The 17,439-nt window shown below is 42.6% G+C and overlaps 2 protein-coding genes across 6 annotated transcripts in view; one reads left to right on the top strand and one right to left on the bottom strand.

Annotated features, from left to right (window-relative positions):
* Nucleotides 1–17,439, top strand: part of nf1a (neurofibromin 1a) — a 144,657-nt gene that overhangs the window by 84,666 nt on the left and 42,552 nt on the right. For 3 of the 4 annotated variants that reach the window (XM_044201228.1, XM_044201229.1, XM_044201227.1), the window contains 3 exons: nucleotides 4,475–4,621; nucleotides 4,744–4,890; nucleotides 5,646–5,756. In XM_044201228.1, the coding sequence (XP_044057163.1) occupies nucleotides 4,475–4,621; nucleotides 4,744–4,890; nucleotides 5,646–5,756 (405 nt within the window). Of the gene's footprint in view, nucleotides 1–4,474; nucleotides 4,622–4,743; nucleotides 4,891–5,645; nucleotides 5,757–5,961; nucleotides 6,823–17,439 lie in introns of those variants that run through there. The other variant, XM_044201230.1, reaches the window with a different exon arrangement.
* On the bottom strand, nucleotides 9,518–16,910 carry omgb (oligodendrocyte myelin glycoprotein b). 2 transcript variants are annotated; one of them, XM_044201232.1, is made up of 3 exons: nucleotides 16,266–16,910; nucleotides 13,804–14,016; nucleotides 9,518–12,817 (listed from the first exon to the last, which is right to left on the bottom strand). In XM_044201232.1, exons 1-3 carry the CDS (start codon nucleotides 16,268–16,270, stop codon nucleotides 11,830–11,832), a joined length of 1,206 nt encoding a protein of 401 aa, XP_044057167.1. In that variant the 5' UTR covers nucleotides 16,271–16,910; the 3' UTR covers nucleotides 9,518–11,829. The 2 variants fall into 2 exon arrangements, with proteins under 2 accessions (XP_044057167.1, XP_044057168.1); XM_044201233.1 differs by lacking the exon at nucleotides 13,804–14,016.

Here is a 17,439-nt window from a genome sequence, read left to right as displayed (position 1 = left end):
ACAAGAAATGACAATGCAGTCATAGTCAATAGAAATTTGACAGCAGCTCAGCAAATTCATCTAGAAAACCTTTTTTGAGCTTATGGTGTGATACACTGAGTAGCAAGGTAGGAAATACAGATTTAACAACCATAGCTAGACATTGAAAAGTTGAGAAGTCACTAAGACAGGTTCCAAAATTAACACCCGCCAAGCACCAAATGCAGATAGATTTTCCGTTTAGCGAGTAAATCTCAGAAGACTATCTGCCACACTGACGGGTAAATGTTAGTCATGTCATGTAATAAAATATGCTGAGAGTCTCTACCGTGTTTTGGTGTCATTTACGGACGTACTACTTCTGTCCTCTGCTGTCTGTGTTTGATACACACACACACATACACTACCATGTGTTTTTACACACGTCTACACAGTTCCACGAAACGGACCGTCTCATGCGCTCCTAGTTTTGTGGCACTGTTTACCATACGGGACATCAGATACGCCACTAAACTATCACTTGCCACCGGTCTGCTGCTGCAACCCGGTATCACACCAAAGCGTGTAATATGCACACCGGTCCACCGAGGCAGTATCACGTTTTCAACACGTTCTCATTCCACGGTCAAGTTAGCAATAACAAACATGCAATGTCTGGTTAGACTTTCAAAATAAAGCTTGCTGAGAAACATTTCAGAATCAGAAATACTTTATTGATCCCCGAGGGGAAACTTTTTTGTTACAGCAGCTCACTATCACATCAGTGCACACAGGAATAGAAGTTCTAAGCAAAAAATATAATACACTATAATACAGGTCAGAAAATAAATTAAGTACCAGTGGGTATAAGTATAAAATAAGTGTGAAGTACAAAGTGGGTTTACCGGTTGATAATAATAATACGATATAAAGTAAGAGTGCATGAACTGTCAAGTTAAGTGAAGCTATTAAGATTATAATAAGACGGAGGATATTGCACAGCAGTAATAGAGGTTTGGAACTGACCCTAACCCTAACCCTGCACAGGAGTATTAACCCAGAATATTGCCCAATTATTATTAAGTATTACAGAGATGTAATGATCAATGTCCAGTTTAATGACTTAGGGTCATATAGACTAACACTTAGAGGGAGGAGTTAAAGAGTTTGATGGCCACAGGCAGGAATGACTTCCTGTGGCGCTCTGTGGTGCTTTTTGGGGGGATGAGTCTTCCGCTGAAGGTACTCCTTTGTTTGACCAGCACGTCATGGAGTGGGTGGGAGACACTGTCCAAGATGGCATGTAGTTTGGCCAGCATCCTCCTCTCTGACATCACCCCCAGAGAGTCCAGCTCCACCCCCACAATGTCACTGGCCTTACGGATCAGTTTGTTGCGTCTGTTAGCATCCGCTACCCTCAACCTGCTGCCCCAGCATGCAACAGCATACAGGATAGCACTGGCCACCACAGACTCATAAAACATCTTCAGCATTGTCCGGCAGATGTTGAAGGACCTCAGCCTCCTCAGAAAATAGAGGCGGCTCTGGCCCTTCATGTACAGAGCTTGAGTTTTCTTTGCCCGGTCCAGTTTATTATTTATGTGTACTCCCAGGTACTTGTAATCCTCCATAATGTCCACACTGACCCCCTGGATGGAAACCGGGGTCACTGGTGCCTTGGCCCTTCGTAGGTCTACAACCAGCTCCTTAGACTTTGTCACATTGAGCTGCAGATGGCTCTGCTCACACCATGAGACAAAGTTCCCCACCACAGCCCTGTACTCAGTCTCATCACCACCACTGATACATCCCACCACAGCAGAGTCATCAGAAGACTTCTGAAGGTGGCAGGACTGTGTGGTAGCTGAAGTCTGCGGTGTAGATGGTGAAGAGGAAGGGAGAGAGGACAGTCCCCTGAGGGGCCCCAGTGTTGCTGACCACGCTGTTCGACACACAGTGCTGCAGATGCACATGCTGTGGTCTGCCAGTCAGGTAGTCCGCAATCCAGGACACGAGGGGGGCATCCACCTGCATCGCTGTCAGCTTCTCACCCAGCAGGGCTGGCTGGATGGTGTTGAAAGCACTGGAGAAGTCAAAAAACATGACCCTCACCGTGCTTGCTGGCTTGTCCAGGTCGGCGTGGATGCGGTTCAGCAGGAAGATGATGGCATCCTCAACTCCCAGCCGGGGCTGGTAGGCGAACTGAAGGGGGTCCAGGAGGGGTCTGACCATGGGCCGCAGCTGTTCCAGCACCAGTCTCTCCAGGGTCTTCATTATGTGGGAGGTCAGTGCCACTGGTCTGTAGTCCTTGGAGCCACTGGGACGCGGCGTCTTTGGCACAGGAACGAGGCAAGATGTCTTCCACAGAATGGGGACCCTTTGAAGACTCAGGCTCAGGTTAAAGACATGTTGAAGGACTCCACGTAGCTGGGGGGCTAACGCCATCGGGGCCTGCAGCCTTGTTTGAGTGGAGTTTCATCAGCTGTCCTCTCACCTGGTCAGCAGTCAGGCACACAGCAGAAGTTACAGGTGGGGGAGGTGGGGAGTCATTAATGTGAAGAGGGCTGTTAGCCTGATGGGTAGGGGGGAGCAGAGTACCCAGAGGAGCTTGAGGGCAGACAGCAGCTGAGTTAGAGGGGGGATGAGCATGGTCTGGTGTGTCGAATCTGTTAAAGAACAGATTAAGTTCATTGCCCCTGTCCAAGCTGCCTTCAACTCCTCTGCTGCCAGTCGGTCTGAAGCCAGTGATGGTCTTCATGCTGCTCCAGACCTCTCTCGTGTTGTTCTGCTGGAGTTTCCGCTCCAGCTTCCTCCTGTACTTTTCCATGGCCTCCCTGATTTTCACCTTCAGGTCGGCCTGGATTGCTCTCACCTCCTCCCTATTACCATCAGTAAAGGCCCTGCTCTTGGCATTCAGGATGTCTTTGATGTCCTTTTTTACCCACGGTTTGTTATTTGGATAACAATGGACCATCTTGGTTGGGACATTGCAGTCCACACAGAAGTTAATGTAGCCAGTGATGCACTCAGTGAGCCCGTCAATGTCCTCTCCATGAGGCTCACACAGTACATCCCAGTTTGTCACCTCAGAACATTCCTGCAGTGTCTCATAGGCCTCCTCTGACCATCTCCTCACTGTTCTTGTGGTCGCGGGCTGCCTTTTAACCAGAGGCACATAGCAGGGTTTAAGGTAAACCAGGTTGTGGTCTGACCTACCCAGAGGGGGGAGGGGGGAAGAGCTGTATGCGTCCTTAACGTTAGCATACAGCAGGTCCAGTGTCCTCTCCTCTCTAGTAGGACAACTCACATACTGGGTGAAATTAGTCAGTGTTGTTGAAACACTGACATGGTTGAAGTCACCCGAGATTAATATGAGTGCACTCGGGTGTCTGGAGTTGTGCTATGGCAGTGTGAATGGCGTTGCACGCCGATGCTGGGTTAGCAGAGGGGGGGATGTAAACAGCCACAACAATGGCATGTGAAAATTCACGTGGCAGATAATATGGCTGGAGTCCCACAGCTAACAGTTCAATGTCCGGGCTACAGATACTCTGCTTGATGGTAACGTGACCAGGGTTACACAATCTGTTGTTAACCAGAACAGCAAGCCCACCGCCTTTCCGCTTACCGCTCCTGGTGTGATCCCTGTCGGCCCGAACAGTCTGGAAGCCGTCGATGGAAACGTTATGGTCCGGGATATCCTGGTGTAGCCAGAGAAGCACATCAGACTACACTCACGGAACTCCGTCTGACTCCGGGCTAACGCCGTTAGCTCGTCCATTTTATTCGCCAGCGATCTCACGTTGCCCATGACGAGAGAAGGCAGACACGGCTTAAATCTCTTATTCTTAAGTCTCTTTTGTCTGCACCCCTCTCTCTTCCCTCGCCGCTTCTTTCCACCTCTGCATATTCGGTGTGTCCTCCTCCAGATCTCAGTGGGGACATCGGTAGTCCTGGGCGCCATGCTGCTCGGCTTCAGCGCGATCAGCTGTTCCCTGGTGTAAACAATGCGGCCAAACAGCTGATCTGCAGCGGTGCCCTGACCGAGTAGCAAAAGAAGAAGTTCCACGGCGAAAAAAAGTACTAAAACACTTTCTACCCTCATTTTTGTAAAGAGCGTAGTTTAAATTACACTTGGGAAAACAAGGTCCACAAACAAGGTTTCAGAAAGGGATCGGGTTACACTTTTGTCAGCGCCAGGTAGTATAAGACTAAGAGCAAAGGTGCCAGTCCACAAACAAAAACAAAAGTCACTAATTCCAATATATATGTCAAAAAGCCGGGGGAGTGAGTTAGAATGCTTTAAAACAGCTGCTGTTCATTAAGGCATCCTGTGGAGTATTCCTGGTAGAACATGATATACAAAAAACATATACCCTTCAAATGACAGCATTGCTCTACAGCACCACTGGTGTACAACACCCCACAGAGTATTTTTAACTAAAGCAGTGAGGTGCCTGGTGTAGAGTATCTTCTGTCAGTAGGTTGAGTGTGCATTCTCCTCTCTCCACCATAGGTTTTTCTTGGACATAGCATCTGACTCTCCGCCCAGTGACTCGGTCAACCACAGTCTGTCTTTTATCAGTGATGGCAATGTGCTGGCCCTCCATCGTCTGCTGTGGAATAACCAAGAGAGGATTGGCCAGTACCTCTCCAGTAACAGGTCAGAATAGATGATTTGATGAAGCACAACATTAGTATGTTCTGCTGTATGATCTCAATACTGAACTAATTCTTTAACACTAATCATTTTTGTAAAATTATTCATTATGATCTCATTTCCAGAGACCACAAGGCCGTAGGCAGGCGACCTTTTGACAAGATGGCGACCCTGCTGGCCTACCTGGGACCTCCTGAACACAAACCTGTGGCTGACACTCACTGGTCCAGTCTCAATCTGACCAGCTCCAAGTTTGAGGAGTTCATGACCAGGTAGGATTCCTACTGAACTTGTTTTTCAAGTCCTCTATCAAATTTCCCAATACTAGCTTGGCTAATAACGAATTGTTACAAACAAGCTAAAATGAAAGTTGTCTGTATGTAGTCTGACTGTTGATCTAAGTTTGCCACATCTTAAAATTTGGCGAATTCTTGTAAACTTTCTGCTGGCTGAGACAAACCAGCCCCTCCTTCCTCTAGCAGCGGTACCTGCAGGCAGTGAATAACATCAGCAGCAGAGAGAGGAGGACAGAGGACAGGAGGAAGGACTGATAGTGACTGATGTCTGAGTTTTTCATTCTTTCTGGTGGCTTTCTTAACTGGTGGCTAATCAGCTGGCAAATGCTGTGGCTCTCCCAGTTACACTGTGGTATTAATTCTCACAGATGATAGAAGATCTATATTAATTTGCTACTGCTGTTGCTTTATGATGTCCTCTAAAATTGGCTTCCCAGGGTTTAGGTCTGTTTCCTCTTCCTCCAAGTAGCAACCACCATGACTTCATGCTGAAGTTAATGCCAAGGTGCTTTTGTAGCTATTTTTCTAACGTTCACTACCCTCTCCACATAGACGGTTCCCTCCATCAGTCTTTCTTAAAAGTATAATCTAATAATATAACAATATAATATAAAATTTAATATAATATTACTCTAATAAAACCTGGCCTATGATAGAACAGCACAAAATCATAAACCCTGTCAAATAAATGAAGGTGTGACTGATCCTCAGCTCTCTGGTTGGTTCTGTAGGCACCAGGTCCATGAGAAGGAGGAGTTCAAAGCCTTAAAGACCCTCAACATCTTCTACCAGGCAGGAACCTCCAAGACTGGCAACCCGGTCTTCTACTACGTGGCCCGCAGGTAGGACCTGGGCATCCATCGTACTTCTGTCTGTGAGACAGCTTCCAACTTTGCTTTTAAGGTTTTTTTTAGTGCTGATCATATTTATGCATTTCTCTGAAAGGTTTAGCATTTGAGGTTTTTGCAACACTGTACTCAACCACTCAATGAATTGAATTTACACTGATCTAAGATCTTTTATGATATTTGGGTCTATCTCCTCTAGGTTTTGACTAAGGACTAAGGAGTGAATGACAGACAGCTAATAAGAAACAACTTGCTTTATTACAACACAGGAAAATAAACATTTAAACCCGATAATAACTTGTCCTCTACATCAAAGATGCTGTTTTCCTCGTCTTTTGGTTGTCAGTCTGTAGAAACCGTTCAGTCCCTCACAGTTCTTTTCAGTCCTCCTCAGTTCAGGTGTGTGAATATTATTGCTACCTGGAAAGTGTGTTTGTGAGATCTCAGATTCTTATCTGTTCAGAAGTAAGGTTGTTGTCACTCCAGGTGTGGTGGCAAAGCTGGCCGGATACTCTTCCTACGCCCCCTTTATGGATATCGTTTTGCCAAAACTGGATCACCTCATCTCAGAAACAATCTCACGTTCAAAAAAATATAAACCAACCTGCACACAGCAGGGAAAATATGAATTAAAATCCATTCGCATCTTACATTCAGACTATTTACCTACTGTGAACACTAGCCACAGTAAAACCCATTGCTCACTAAAATGTTAGAAACCTGCCTCGTTACTACACAAGGGAGAAAACAAAATGGAGTTTGCGGTCTTACTAGTCAAAGACCGCTCATGTTTATATCCACCTTTTACAGCGAAACAGAAAACCATTTCTACACTCTCATATAGACATCTCCGATTGGTTTATGGTATTCATAAGATAAAGAACGTAACATAAAATAATGCAGTAGTCTAAAAAGGTAACACAATATGGACTTTTACACCTGGCTAATATCTAGTTTACCATGCTAATTTAGCACATCAACTCACCGGAGATTCACGGATTCATCCCAAAAGCAGGCACATTGACATCAAAATAATCCTCCGGTCTCACAACCAATAAAACAGTAAAAAGAAAAGTTAACTCAGTGTATTTACTAAAAATAATTGATTCAAATTATTTGCATCGAAGCTTTGTTTAATCCATATAATTTCATGCAGCATGCTGTGTTTTGCACGGATGATTATTACTGTTGCACCGCGCGCTAACGCTGTGTGATCAGAGACGGTTCAGAGCGTCTTTGGTGCGACTTGACGCAGAGAAGAGACAGGCCAGAGGAGAGACAGAAAGTGTCCATGAAAACTCTGTTGTAAAACTGAACCAGCCGACCACAACAGCACGGCGTCTCCGCTTCAGCATCTCAGCAGAAAGCTTACTGTTAGTCTCTGCATCCAGTCCGCAGAGCAACCCGACACAAGGTGGATGAAGGCTGGTGGAGACTGTCGGCTGCGTTCATTATGGCTCTGTGTAATGGATAGTTAACGTAAATCAGTGTGGTGGCTAGTTATGACGTCCCTAAGTTAGCTAGGTTTTGTACAAGATATTAACCACAGAAACTAAAATGCTGCAGTCAGTCTGTGAAAGCCTGAGCTTCACTCATGCTGTTATTATTATGATGTCACAGTTCCTGTCCGCTCGTTTCTGCCACAAAGAAGACAGTGAAGGCTTCTGTTATGCCTGAGCTGTAGTAAGGTAAGATTTTTCTAAAAAAGGAAACCAATTAGTTGTTCATTTTAAGATACCTGTCTTATTTTCTCTTTTGCATATTTACTATTGTTCTTTAATAAAGCGAAAGTATTTTTAATGCGATTAATCAATGGGATAATTGGTAGAATACTCTATTACTAAAATAATTGATAGCTGCAGCCCTAATTCAGTGTGTCCTAACATAAAAACTTCTTGCACAGTGCTTATGGAAGCTCCTAGAATTTTTCTGTGGACAGCACTCCTTTGGTGGCTCTTTCTCCGTTGTTCGGCCTGTTTTTTCTCTCTCTACAGTACAGTCAAAATCACTAGCACTACTGTGATATAGCGCTCTTTAGCGGCCATGTGAGGGATCACCAGAATTAACTCTACCGGTCAGTTTAATGTGGGTTACATTTGAAAAACTCTAATGATCATAGCAGCGTATGGAAACATTCATCAACCACAACAGATAAGCATACTGTCGAGAATGGTTGGCACTTACGTAAAGTATACATATTACGGTGTATATGACCAAAACATGCAAAACCATTACAACTGTTAAATTGCTATTTAGAGGTAGAAGAGGACTGAAGTTTAAAGACTAGTGGTAACACTGAATTCAGAAAGGCTTTTCTTCCTCAGGACTTCAGCAAGGCCAGTTTACAATTTTGTTTGTGTCTCTGCATTCCAAATACAAGTGTACTGTAAAAGCGGTAAATGCAGCATATTGGTCACAGTGACCAGAAAAATAGAAACCCTAGCAATAATTATGGTTGTGTTCTTGTATTAGTTTACATTGTAGTGTACAATACCACCACAGCGTTCTCTACAGCATCAGAACCTACTATAGAATTGAGTTAAACCACAAACAGCTACATTTGTAAGCAAAAATGTTCATTCTTGACTTTAGAAATAGTAACAATCCCAACTCAGTGTCAATTCAGGAGCTTTTTCCAGACCTTTCTACTAGGGATGTCCCAATCAAGTTTTTTTGGGGGGCCCATCCCAGTCCTTGTAATATCAGAATCAGAAATACTCAGAATCAGAAATACTTTATTGATCCCTGAGGGGAAACTCTTTACTCTTTAATATTGAGTATCTGCCCCATACCTAGTCCTATCTGATACTTTTATTGACCTAAATGTTGATTAAATATGTATCTGACACTTGAAATAACAGCTGTAGCTACTAAATCTGACACACCTCATTTTGCATGAGCTACTTGATCCAAATACTGGAGGACCTGGTACAAAAATATAAAATGTTTGCAATCTTAAATTATTGATCTGATAGGAGTAAAAGTTTAGCTGGACTGTGCGACTCCTGAAACTGACATAACGCAATCAGCTAGATTGTTTAACTAGAAAAGATGTATCACACAGTAACAGAGTGGAGCTTAGGTTAACACAGTTGTCAAACCTAGCTTCTTCCAGCTCAGAATTATATCCAAGATCAGGACGTTCTTATCGCCTTAAGCAAAATTCATCCATACTCTAATATTGGGAGTTGTTGGGTCTCTGTAAATAATATTATAAAGAGTACGGTCTAGACCTGCTCTATAGGAAATGAGCAATGAGATAACTTATGTTATGAATTGGCAATACTTAAATTGAATAATATCTTAGAAGACTCGATAATTGCAACTCCCTATATTTTGGTATCAACCAGACCTGTATTCACCACTGACAACTGGTACAGAATGCAGCGGTGAGACTGCTATGCAGACCTAAAGAAAAGGGAACATATTACACCCATATTAGCATCTTTGCACTGGCTCCCAGTTCGGTATCGATTCTCTTACAAGACTCTTCTGTTCGTATTCACAGCCCTGAGTGCTCTCACCCCGAGCTACATTACAGACCTTCTATCCCCATAGAGTACAGCGAGGCCGCTCAGATCTACAGATCAAGGGCTGTTGACGAAAAATGAGATGCTGCTACCTGAACGTTTTGTACACTGAGCTTTGCTAACAAGAAAGAGGGGAGACTCATTAGCATCAGGATTTAGGGGATCCGTGCATTTTGCCAACCACTGTGTCTGAACTCTGAGTCACTCACCGTTGCACCCAAATAATTTTTCGTATTCTCACACTCTAATTTTTACTGGCATATGCAGCCAAATGTTTGCACTGTAGTTTGTCGCACAGGAGAGAGAAAGGAGAGCTTTTTTTCTTTCTTTTTTTTCCTTTTCTTTTTTCGGCTATTTTCCTGATTTTATTCGTTGTACTTTTTTGTTTTTCTTTTAATCTCATTATTACTTGACACTTTGGCAATATTGTCTTTAATACACTCATGCCAATAAAGAATATTGAATTGAATTGAAAACCAAACCAAAATACCTTGAGTTGGGATTTTTATTGACAAAGTAAATTTGTAGTTTCATCAAAAATCACATTGCATGACATGTCTGTTTTTTATGTCACGTAGTAGGGTTGTCTTAAAATAGTCTTCAGCACATATGGCCAACTTTGTTTTGTCTAAGCTGACAGTTTGTTAATGTGGTTGTGCTTTTTGATCATTCAAGAAAGAGAGCGACTATGTGTCTATTCGAAGGACTTTTACTAGCCGTACCAGTTTGATGAACTATACCCGTGGTGCAATATTTGAAATTTCAGGGATGTTGACACACCTATCAACAGTGGTTGCACTAACCACCCAACAGTTTCTGTTTCAAACAAATACAACTTTCAGTCTGATGTTGTGTGAATTCTTAAATTAATTCTTATTAAATTTACCTCTAGCAAAGCAGAAGCAGTGAAACTCCACTGTAATGGCTGGAAATCACAATTGACATTAAGCTTTCAGTACAAAGCAGGGAAATGTATTCATCTGTTAATTACCACTAATATAATTTTTTGTATTATGTTTTCTGTTTGGGTACACACTAGACATTCAAATCCCCTTGAGGCAAATTGTCATTTGTGATATTGGGCTATATAAATAAAATTGACTTGAAATTTTGGTCCATCTGTACTCAACAAAGATGCAGACAAGTGTGCCCAGGAGGGCTATGATAGGGCCTCAGAGAAAGAACCTTTATAAAGGGTTAGGCTTGGCTCGGTTTGGCTGATCAACATGGTACTTAGTACTACATATAATGCATTTGCAGTAGTGAACACCTGTACCATGAGTTCGGATCCTATATTTTATACTACCTTTTTGGATCTTGAAAAGCCTTTGAAAAATCTTTCCATAAAGTGTAGGTTAGAAAAATACATCATTTTTCATTAGCATTAGGTTCGTCTTTATTTAGTTTTGTAAAAGGCTAATCAGTCGGTCCATAAATGACCTAGTGTCAACCTGTTTTTATTCAGATGTTTTTTATTTGCAGTGAAGTTTAACTGAATCTTGGAAAAGGCAACAGTCCATCTGGAAATCTACGGGATGATTTGAAACACAATTTTAGTAATGCAACAGTTGCAAAGTTGCCACTGCAGCTGACAGCGCTGCCAGGAGCCATGCAGGAGGGGCGATTTTTTATTTTTTTTTTCAGGTAGGGTAACGGAATGCTAAATATATTGTCTGCCCCCTTTTGAATACACTGAATAAAATGCCTTAGAGTAAAAAAAAAAAAGCTGCACCAACATTCTGATTACGAAACACAGTCACAACTTACTAAATATGACAAAAATAATTTGATCTCAAACTTTTTCTGGAGTATCTTTGACAGGAATGCAAAACAGTTCTTGACTTTGCTGAAATTTTGATGGGCTGTCTTTTCAACATGAGTATTTGTTTCTTGTGCTTTGGTTTTTTCTTCTTGGAGTTTATTTTGTTGCATATTGTATTACATCATAATGGATTCACTGCATTGTACTGTTGTAATTCATGGAATTAGTTTTTTTTTTAATTACATTTCCACTGCCGACAGGAACGCCTGTAACTACCATATGAATTCCTCTGTTTTTCCTTTTTTAATTTTTTCATTTAATTAGCCCTTAATTTTTTCTAATTGGGCTCCTCACTACTCAATGACAGAGTGAGCCAGGTGTGCAAATAGCAGCTATGGAATGTTCACCAGGACCAAATGTAGCACAAGCATCACTATTATGAAGAAAGCATAGAGCATAGCACTCTGTCAGCGTGCAAGCATTATACTGAGAGTTGAGCATTAACATTAGCACTCCTGTTGAACCACATATTCAGATATTTTGAGTAGTTTTGTAGGTTTATACAGTTCATCTTTTGTGTACAGGATTTTGAGAGACATTGTCATGTTGTACATTTTGAGCTAGTGAACATGATGATAGTGACAGGAGGCAGTAACAGTCACAACAGTTTTACAAGGGAAATGAAAATGGAGGTGATAAGTGGAGTTACTTGGTCGTACATTCACTGTCCAAAATAATCCGATAAATAGTGTATTCTGTATCCAGTCAAGGTGGTTCAGAAGGTGTTGAATGCTGTCGTCATGACTAAAATAGTCAGCGTGAAAGTTTGTTGGGTCTCGACAAGGAGTCCGTGACATTTATTCCGTGAGTTAGCTACTTTGGGCTTCTGCGTTGAAGACCGTGGGCTTGCTGTGCTTGTGTGTGTGGAGAAACTGTCAAAACTTGTGGAAGACGTCCAGACAAACACCATATGGTCCCCAGATTCATTCGCTCCTCTTTTTTCCTGATATATTCCTGTCTCGAAAAGTGCAGATTTCACTTGGTAACTAGACGTGACGTCTGCAGTCCTTGCAGGTGATTGACCATCATGCCCTTCACCTCTGCTTTTAACCCAGAGTGGTGGCTCTGTGAACAGCGCAGAGTGCCACTCCCTGCCTGGTGTTGCCAGATGGGTCTGCCCACAGATGGGTCTCGTATAACAGGGGCAGCCTAAGACAGTTGCACGGGTCTGCTCAGCCCATCTCAGGAGCCTTGTTATGTTTTCTTCTTCTTCACAAGCCCAGGGGTTATCCTCAAGAGTCATCACCTCCAGCCCTGTCAGCTTATCAAAGATCCCTTCAGACAACCAGGAGAAGCGATTAGCATGCAAATAGAACTGAGCCAGCCTTGGCAGCCGATCCAACGATCCAGGCAGGATCTGCGCCAGATAGTTATGTGACAAATCAATACTCTCCAAGTTGTGCGGCATATTTGTGGGCACCGTCCAAAACCTGTTGTGACTGAGGTTGAGAGCTTGGAGACTCGGCAGTGTGTTGTTGATGAAGACCACTCTCTCCAGCTCATTGTCCGACAGGTCAAGTACTTTCAGGTTCCAGTGGTAAGCCGTGTCGTTTTTGTCTAGCGAGCGTAGATGGTTCCCTGCTGCTCGGATGTCCCACAGAGATCGCGGCAAGGCGGGGGGCAGGCTCTCCAGGCGGTTGTAGGACAGGTCCAGGGTTCGCAGGTGGGCATAGTGGCTGAGCTGGCTGTCCAGACCCTGCAAGCTGTCAGAAGAGTGTAATATTTAAAAAACACATTTATATATACATTATATATACAGCCAACAAGTTTGCTTTTATTCTGACCTTGTGCTGACGTTTTGCTTAGAGAGCTCCTACTGATGAAATGACATAAGAAAACCAATTTTATTACCTGCCTAATCATAGGAGCAGGTAAATTGTAAATGTAACTTTTGCTGAACAGGGGGCCACTGTGGCCATAAGTGAAAATTACAGGATAATGGGAAATGCTCAAATGTAGTGTAATTGTAGAGAAGAGTTAAAGTCAGCAAATTGACTCCATAATGTCAGTTACACAGCATTGTCTACCTTAAGTTTGCCAACATTAGCCACCATAAGGTACTGCTTATACCAGACCAACGAAGGTATGACCAGTTATTTCTACTAATGACTTTTCGTTTTTCAGATGGAGAAAGAGTTGTTACTTCTTTCCACAGCTGCACTTGAAGTGCTTCCCCATTAAAGTATATTTACTGTTATCAACCTGACACTTTACATTGCTAGTGTGAAAGCATTTGATAAGATGATAAGCTGCTCTCTTCTCTGTAATATAGTCATGCTTGAGGCTCAGGCAGATCTACATATTTTTAATAGTCAGGGCCTGCATGCTGTGACCTACAGAGCACTACAGTATTATTTGAGTCAGCATAGCTAGCTTGCAAATAGTCACTAGGTAGTATTGATTGATGAAAAATAAATAGAAAAAAGACTATTACATACAAATGTCCATGAAGAGTTTATTGGTAAGGAGGCAAGGACGTTCAGATTTTTTACCTGTTTTACTATCCACTGGCCAAATATCTCCTCTTTTTTACCCTAATGCTAACCTCTTCAAGAGAATAATAGATTTTTGGGGAACTGCTTTATGGCTGTAGAACAAACTGTGTACCTTCTGTTACATCCTGCATGCACAGAAATCCAGTAATTGTCGAAGAGCAGGCCTGTAACCAAATTACACTGCAGCTGCTTACCTATTAAAAGAAAGGTTGAGAAAGCGAATGTTGTGCTGCAGGCCAGGTGGTAGCTTGGTTAGGCCTCGTGAGGAGCAGTCCACCACGCGGTGTCCCCGGCTGCAGGAGCACACGGAGGGGCAGATGGATAGCACCCAACCTCCCAGCAGCCCACACAGCAGTAGGAGGAGCAGACAGAGCAGAGAGGCAGAGCAGGAAGGCATGGTCAGGGCTCTAGAGAAGGAGAGAGAAGTGGCATCTTGAGTCGATTGTAGGAAAAGAAAATGATGGAAAATAGTAGGGTTTAGGGTTTACACCTTCTCATGTGTAATGGATTTGATTTTCCATATTTATTATGGTAACTCCAATATTATTGATGGCTTCATTCAAATTCTGCCCTGTTCTTAGTGTGCCTTAGAGTCCCATTTTGACACTCTTATGTGAAAACTGAATTTCTTTTATGTATTCCATAGCTTGTCAGGGGTCCAGATAATCCTCTGTTGTACTGGGTTTAGACTTGCTTTAGCCAAGTAGTAAGTATTATCCATTTCTTTCATTGCCCAGCCAGCTCAAACACAGGGACATAGCATTCAAGTTTAAAGCATATGCATACATTACTTTAGACATACTATAGTTTGTTCATAGCACATCATTCATGCCAGTATAAATGACTATTCATGTCCACTTCAGAAAATTATATTAATTCAGTGACACAAAGTACAAACTAGGGTTGAATGCCAGAATATCTCCATTCAGCATTGTGTAGGAATGCATTGCATTTCTGTAATGTGTTCTTAAGTCAGTCAGAAAAGAAAAATGGGGCTTGCTGAAGTCATAATTTTTTGCGCACAGCTCTAGGTTTGGCAATATTGGACGGTCCTCACTTTGGTCCAGACTGAAATATCTTAACAACTTTTGGATCGATTGCCATAACACTTTGTACAGAAATTCATGGTCCCCATGAAATCCTAATGACTTTTCATATAGTACCTTCATCAGGTCAAAGTTTTCAATTATCCAATTAAATATCTCAACATGTACTTCATGGATTGGCACAAAATGTAGTACACACATTCATGATTCGCAGACAATGAAACCTAATGAGTTGTCCTAATACTCAAGTTTAAGTTTATATACCTGAAAAACTAATGACATTCTATATTAGCTTCAGTTATACTTTGTGTTTAGTGCTAATTAGCAAATGTTAGGATATTGACCACAGTAAACATTACCTGCTACACTGCAACATGTTAACATTGTCATTGTGAGAATGTTAGAATGCTGATTTTAGCATTTAGCTCAAAGAACCGCTGTGCCTAAGTACAGCCTCACTAGACTCTGAGTCTTGTCGCAGTTGTATCCAGTGAGGGGAAAAAAGGTGAGCCACAGTGGTGGAGTTGTTTTGTACTGTTAGAAACACAAGTTGTGTTGCTTTTTCAAAATGTGACCATAACATGTTACTAGCTGCATGGTAGGCCAGCCCAAGGGTTTTCTTGTTTTTACATTTTGTCTTCTGCACTGTTGTTTAAAATTAGGTTAGATTTATGCTGTCCACTATTTTTCTTGGTCTTGTCTTTGGGAATCCTCAACTGTGCCCTGACAATCAACCTTTTCAGCATTATATCACACTTGTCCTCCCTCGGGTTCTTTGCTTGCAATCTTAATAATTTGTTTGAGACTTCCATTATGACCAAAACTGGCAATCCTGCAGTAGCTGAGCTATATAAATAATGTGAGCCTTGAGCTGTCATCACCATGTAATACCACTGATAGTGTGTAATACTGAATTAACAGTTTGAAAACAATTAGCATTTGATGCATGTGAACTGCAGCAGAAATGGAGAGCAGTGTGATTATTTTGAATGTCATCACTTCAAACCCAGACTATCCATCTGACTTTCATGTCAGAACCAGTCCTGTTCTAAAGTGGGACAGATAACTTAGCTTTCTGCTCCTGATGCATTTTATAAGAGTGCCAGTCATTCTGAGTGCCAACTTGCTTGAAGCTCTGCCAGTGGGACTGTAGCTCAGAGTGCTGCAGTGAGACTCAATTCATTCAGGGCAGTGTGTCCTCAACTGTAGATTTTCTGAGCTAAAGACTAAAGGTCCATGTGTGTGTTTTCAAAGAGGACTGTGGGACATGTTAACACCCTTGAAATGTGTTCCAGAAATTTCCTCACACCATTGTGTTATTCGGTTGATGATGGCAGTTGATGCTCTGCTGTGATTGTACCTTACATCATTAATTCCTCTGTGTGTTTGTTTAAATGCCGTAATAGTACTTTTGTCAATGCCTCCGTGGAATACTAAAAGGAGAAATCTGCATAGTGACAGAGCAGGGAGTAGTTTCCTCATGAGCCAGCACAACATTGCACTGTAGTTTACTGCATTAACAGGATTCAGAATAAAATGGCTCACTGCCCTTCCCATCAGGTGTATAGGGTTGTACGTTTTTCCTTATCTTTTCATTTCAAATCACTCACCTCATCCTTTCTAATGTTGGTCTGTCATCTCTCCCTTTCTCTTGTCGTCGTCTCCTCCTCCAGCTGTTTTTTTTCCCTTTGTGCTTTATTGGTTCTCTGCTGTTGGAAGGTAGTGGTCTCAAGCTCTTTTTTCTGGCTGTTGTGGCGTGGCACTAAACATGCTGCCTGCTAGCACCGGCCCCCATCCTGCTCACTGCTCTGCAGGCTCCTGATGCAGCTGGAGGTCTCGGTTAGGAGAAGGAGAGATGCGTAGAGGGGAGGGAAAGAGAGAGACGGAGAGAATTGCAGCAGCAAGCCGGCCCACTCTGCTGCTGATGAGGCAAGCAAGCGTTGGAGTGTGTGTGTGTGTGTGTGTGTGTGTGTGTGTGTGCGCGCACTGACAACAGCATGCTTCACAACAGCAGCTCGCTTTCTCTCGCTTTCTCTCTCTCTCTCTCTCTCTCTCTCTCTCTCTCTCTCATATACAGTGGTGTGAAAAAGTGTTTGCCCCCTTCCTGATTTCTTATTTTGCATGTTTGCAATTTAAATACTAACCAAAAATAACATAAGTAAACACAAAATGCAGTTTTTAAATGAAGGTTGTTATTATTAAGGGAAAACAAAATCCAAACCTACATGGCCCTGTGTGAAATAGTGATTTCCCCCTAAACCTAATAACTGGTTGGGCCACCCTTAGCAGCAACAACTGCAATCAAGCGTTTGCGATAACTTGCAGTGAGTCTTTTACAGCGCTGTGGAGGAATTTTGGCCCACTCATCTTTGCAGAATTGTTGTAATTCAGCCACATTGGAGGATTTTCGAGCATGAACTGCCTTTTTAAGGTCATGCCACAGCATCTCAATAGGATTCAGGTCTTTGACTAGGCCACTCCAAAGTCTTCATTTTGTTGTTCTTCAGCCATTCAGAGACCCCACAACAACATGCAAAGAACTGCAGGCCTCTTTTTGGAAAGTGTGTGTCCATTACATCTGGCATAAAAGTAACACCGCATTTCAGAAAAAGAACATCATACCAACAGTAAAATATGGTGGTGGGAGTGTGATGGTCTGGGGCTGTTTTTTTTTGCCCAGTCTCTTTCATATGGTGGATTCATGAACACTGACCTTAACTGAGGCAAGTGAGACCTGCAGTTCTTTGGATGTTGTTGTGGGGTCCCCCCTCTGCTGGCACTAAC

Source organism: Siniperca chuatsi, linkage group LG7, assembly GCF_020085105.1.
Source record: "Siniperca chuatsi isolate FFG_IHB_CAS linkage group LG7, ASM2008510v1, whole genome shotgun sequence".
Taxonomy (NCBI): Eukaryota; Metazoa; Chordata; class Actinopteri; order Centrarchiformes; family Sinipercidae; genus Siniperca; species Siniperca chuatsi.
This window is presented reverse-complemented; position numbering and strand designations above follow the sequence as displayed.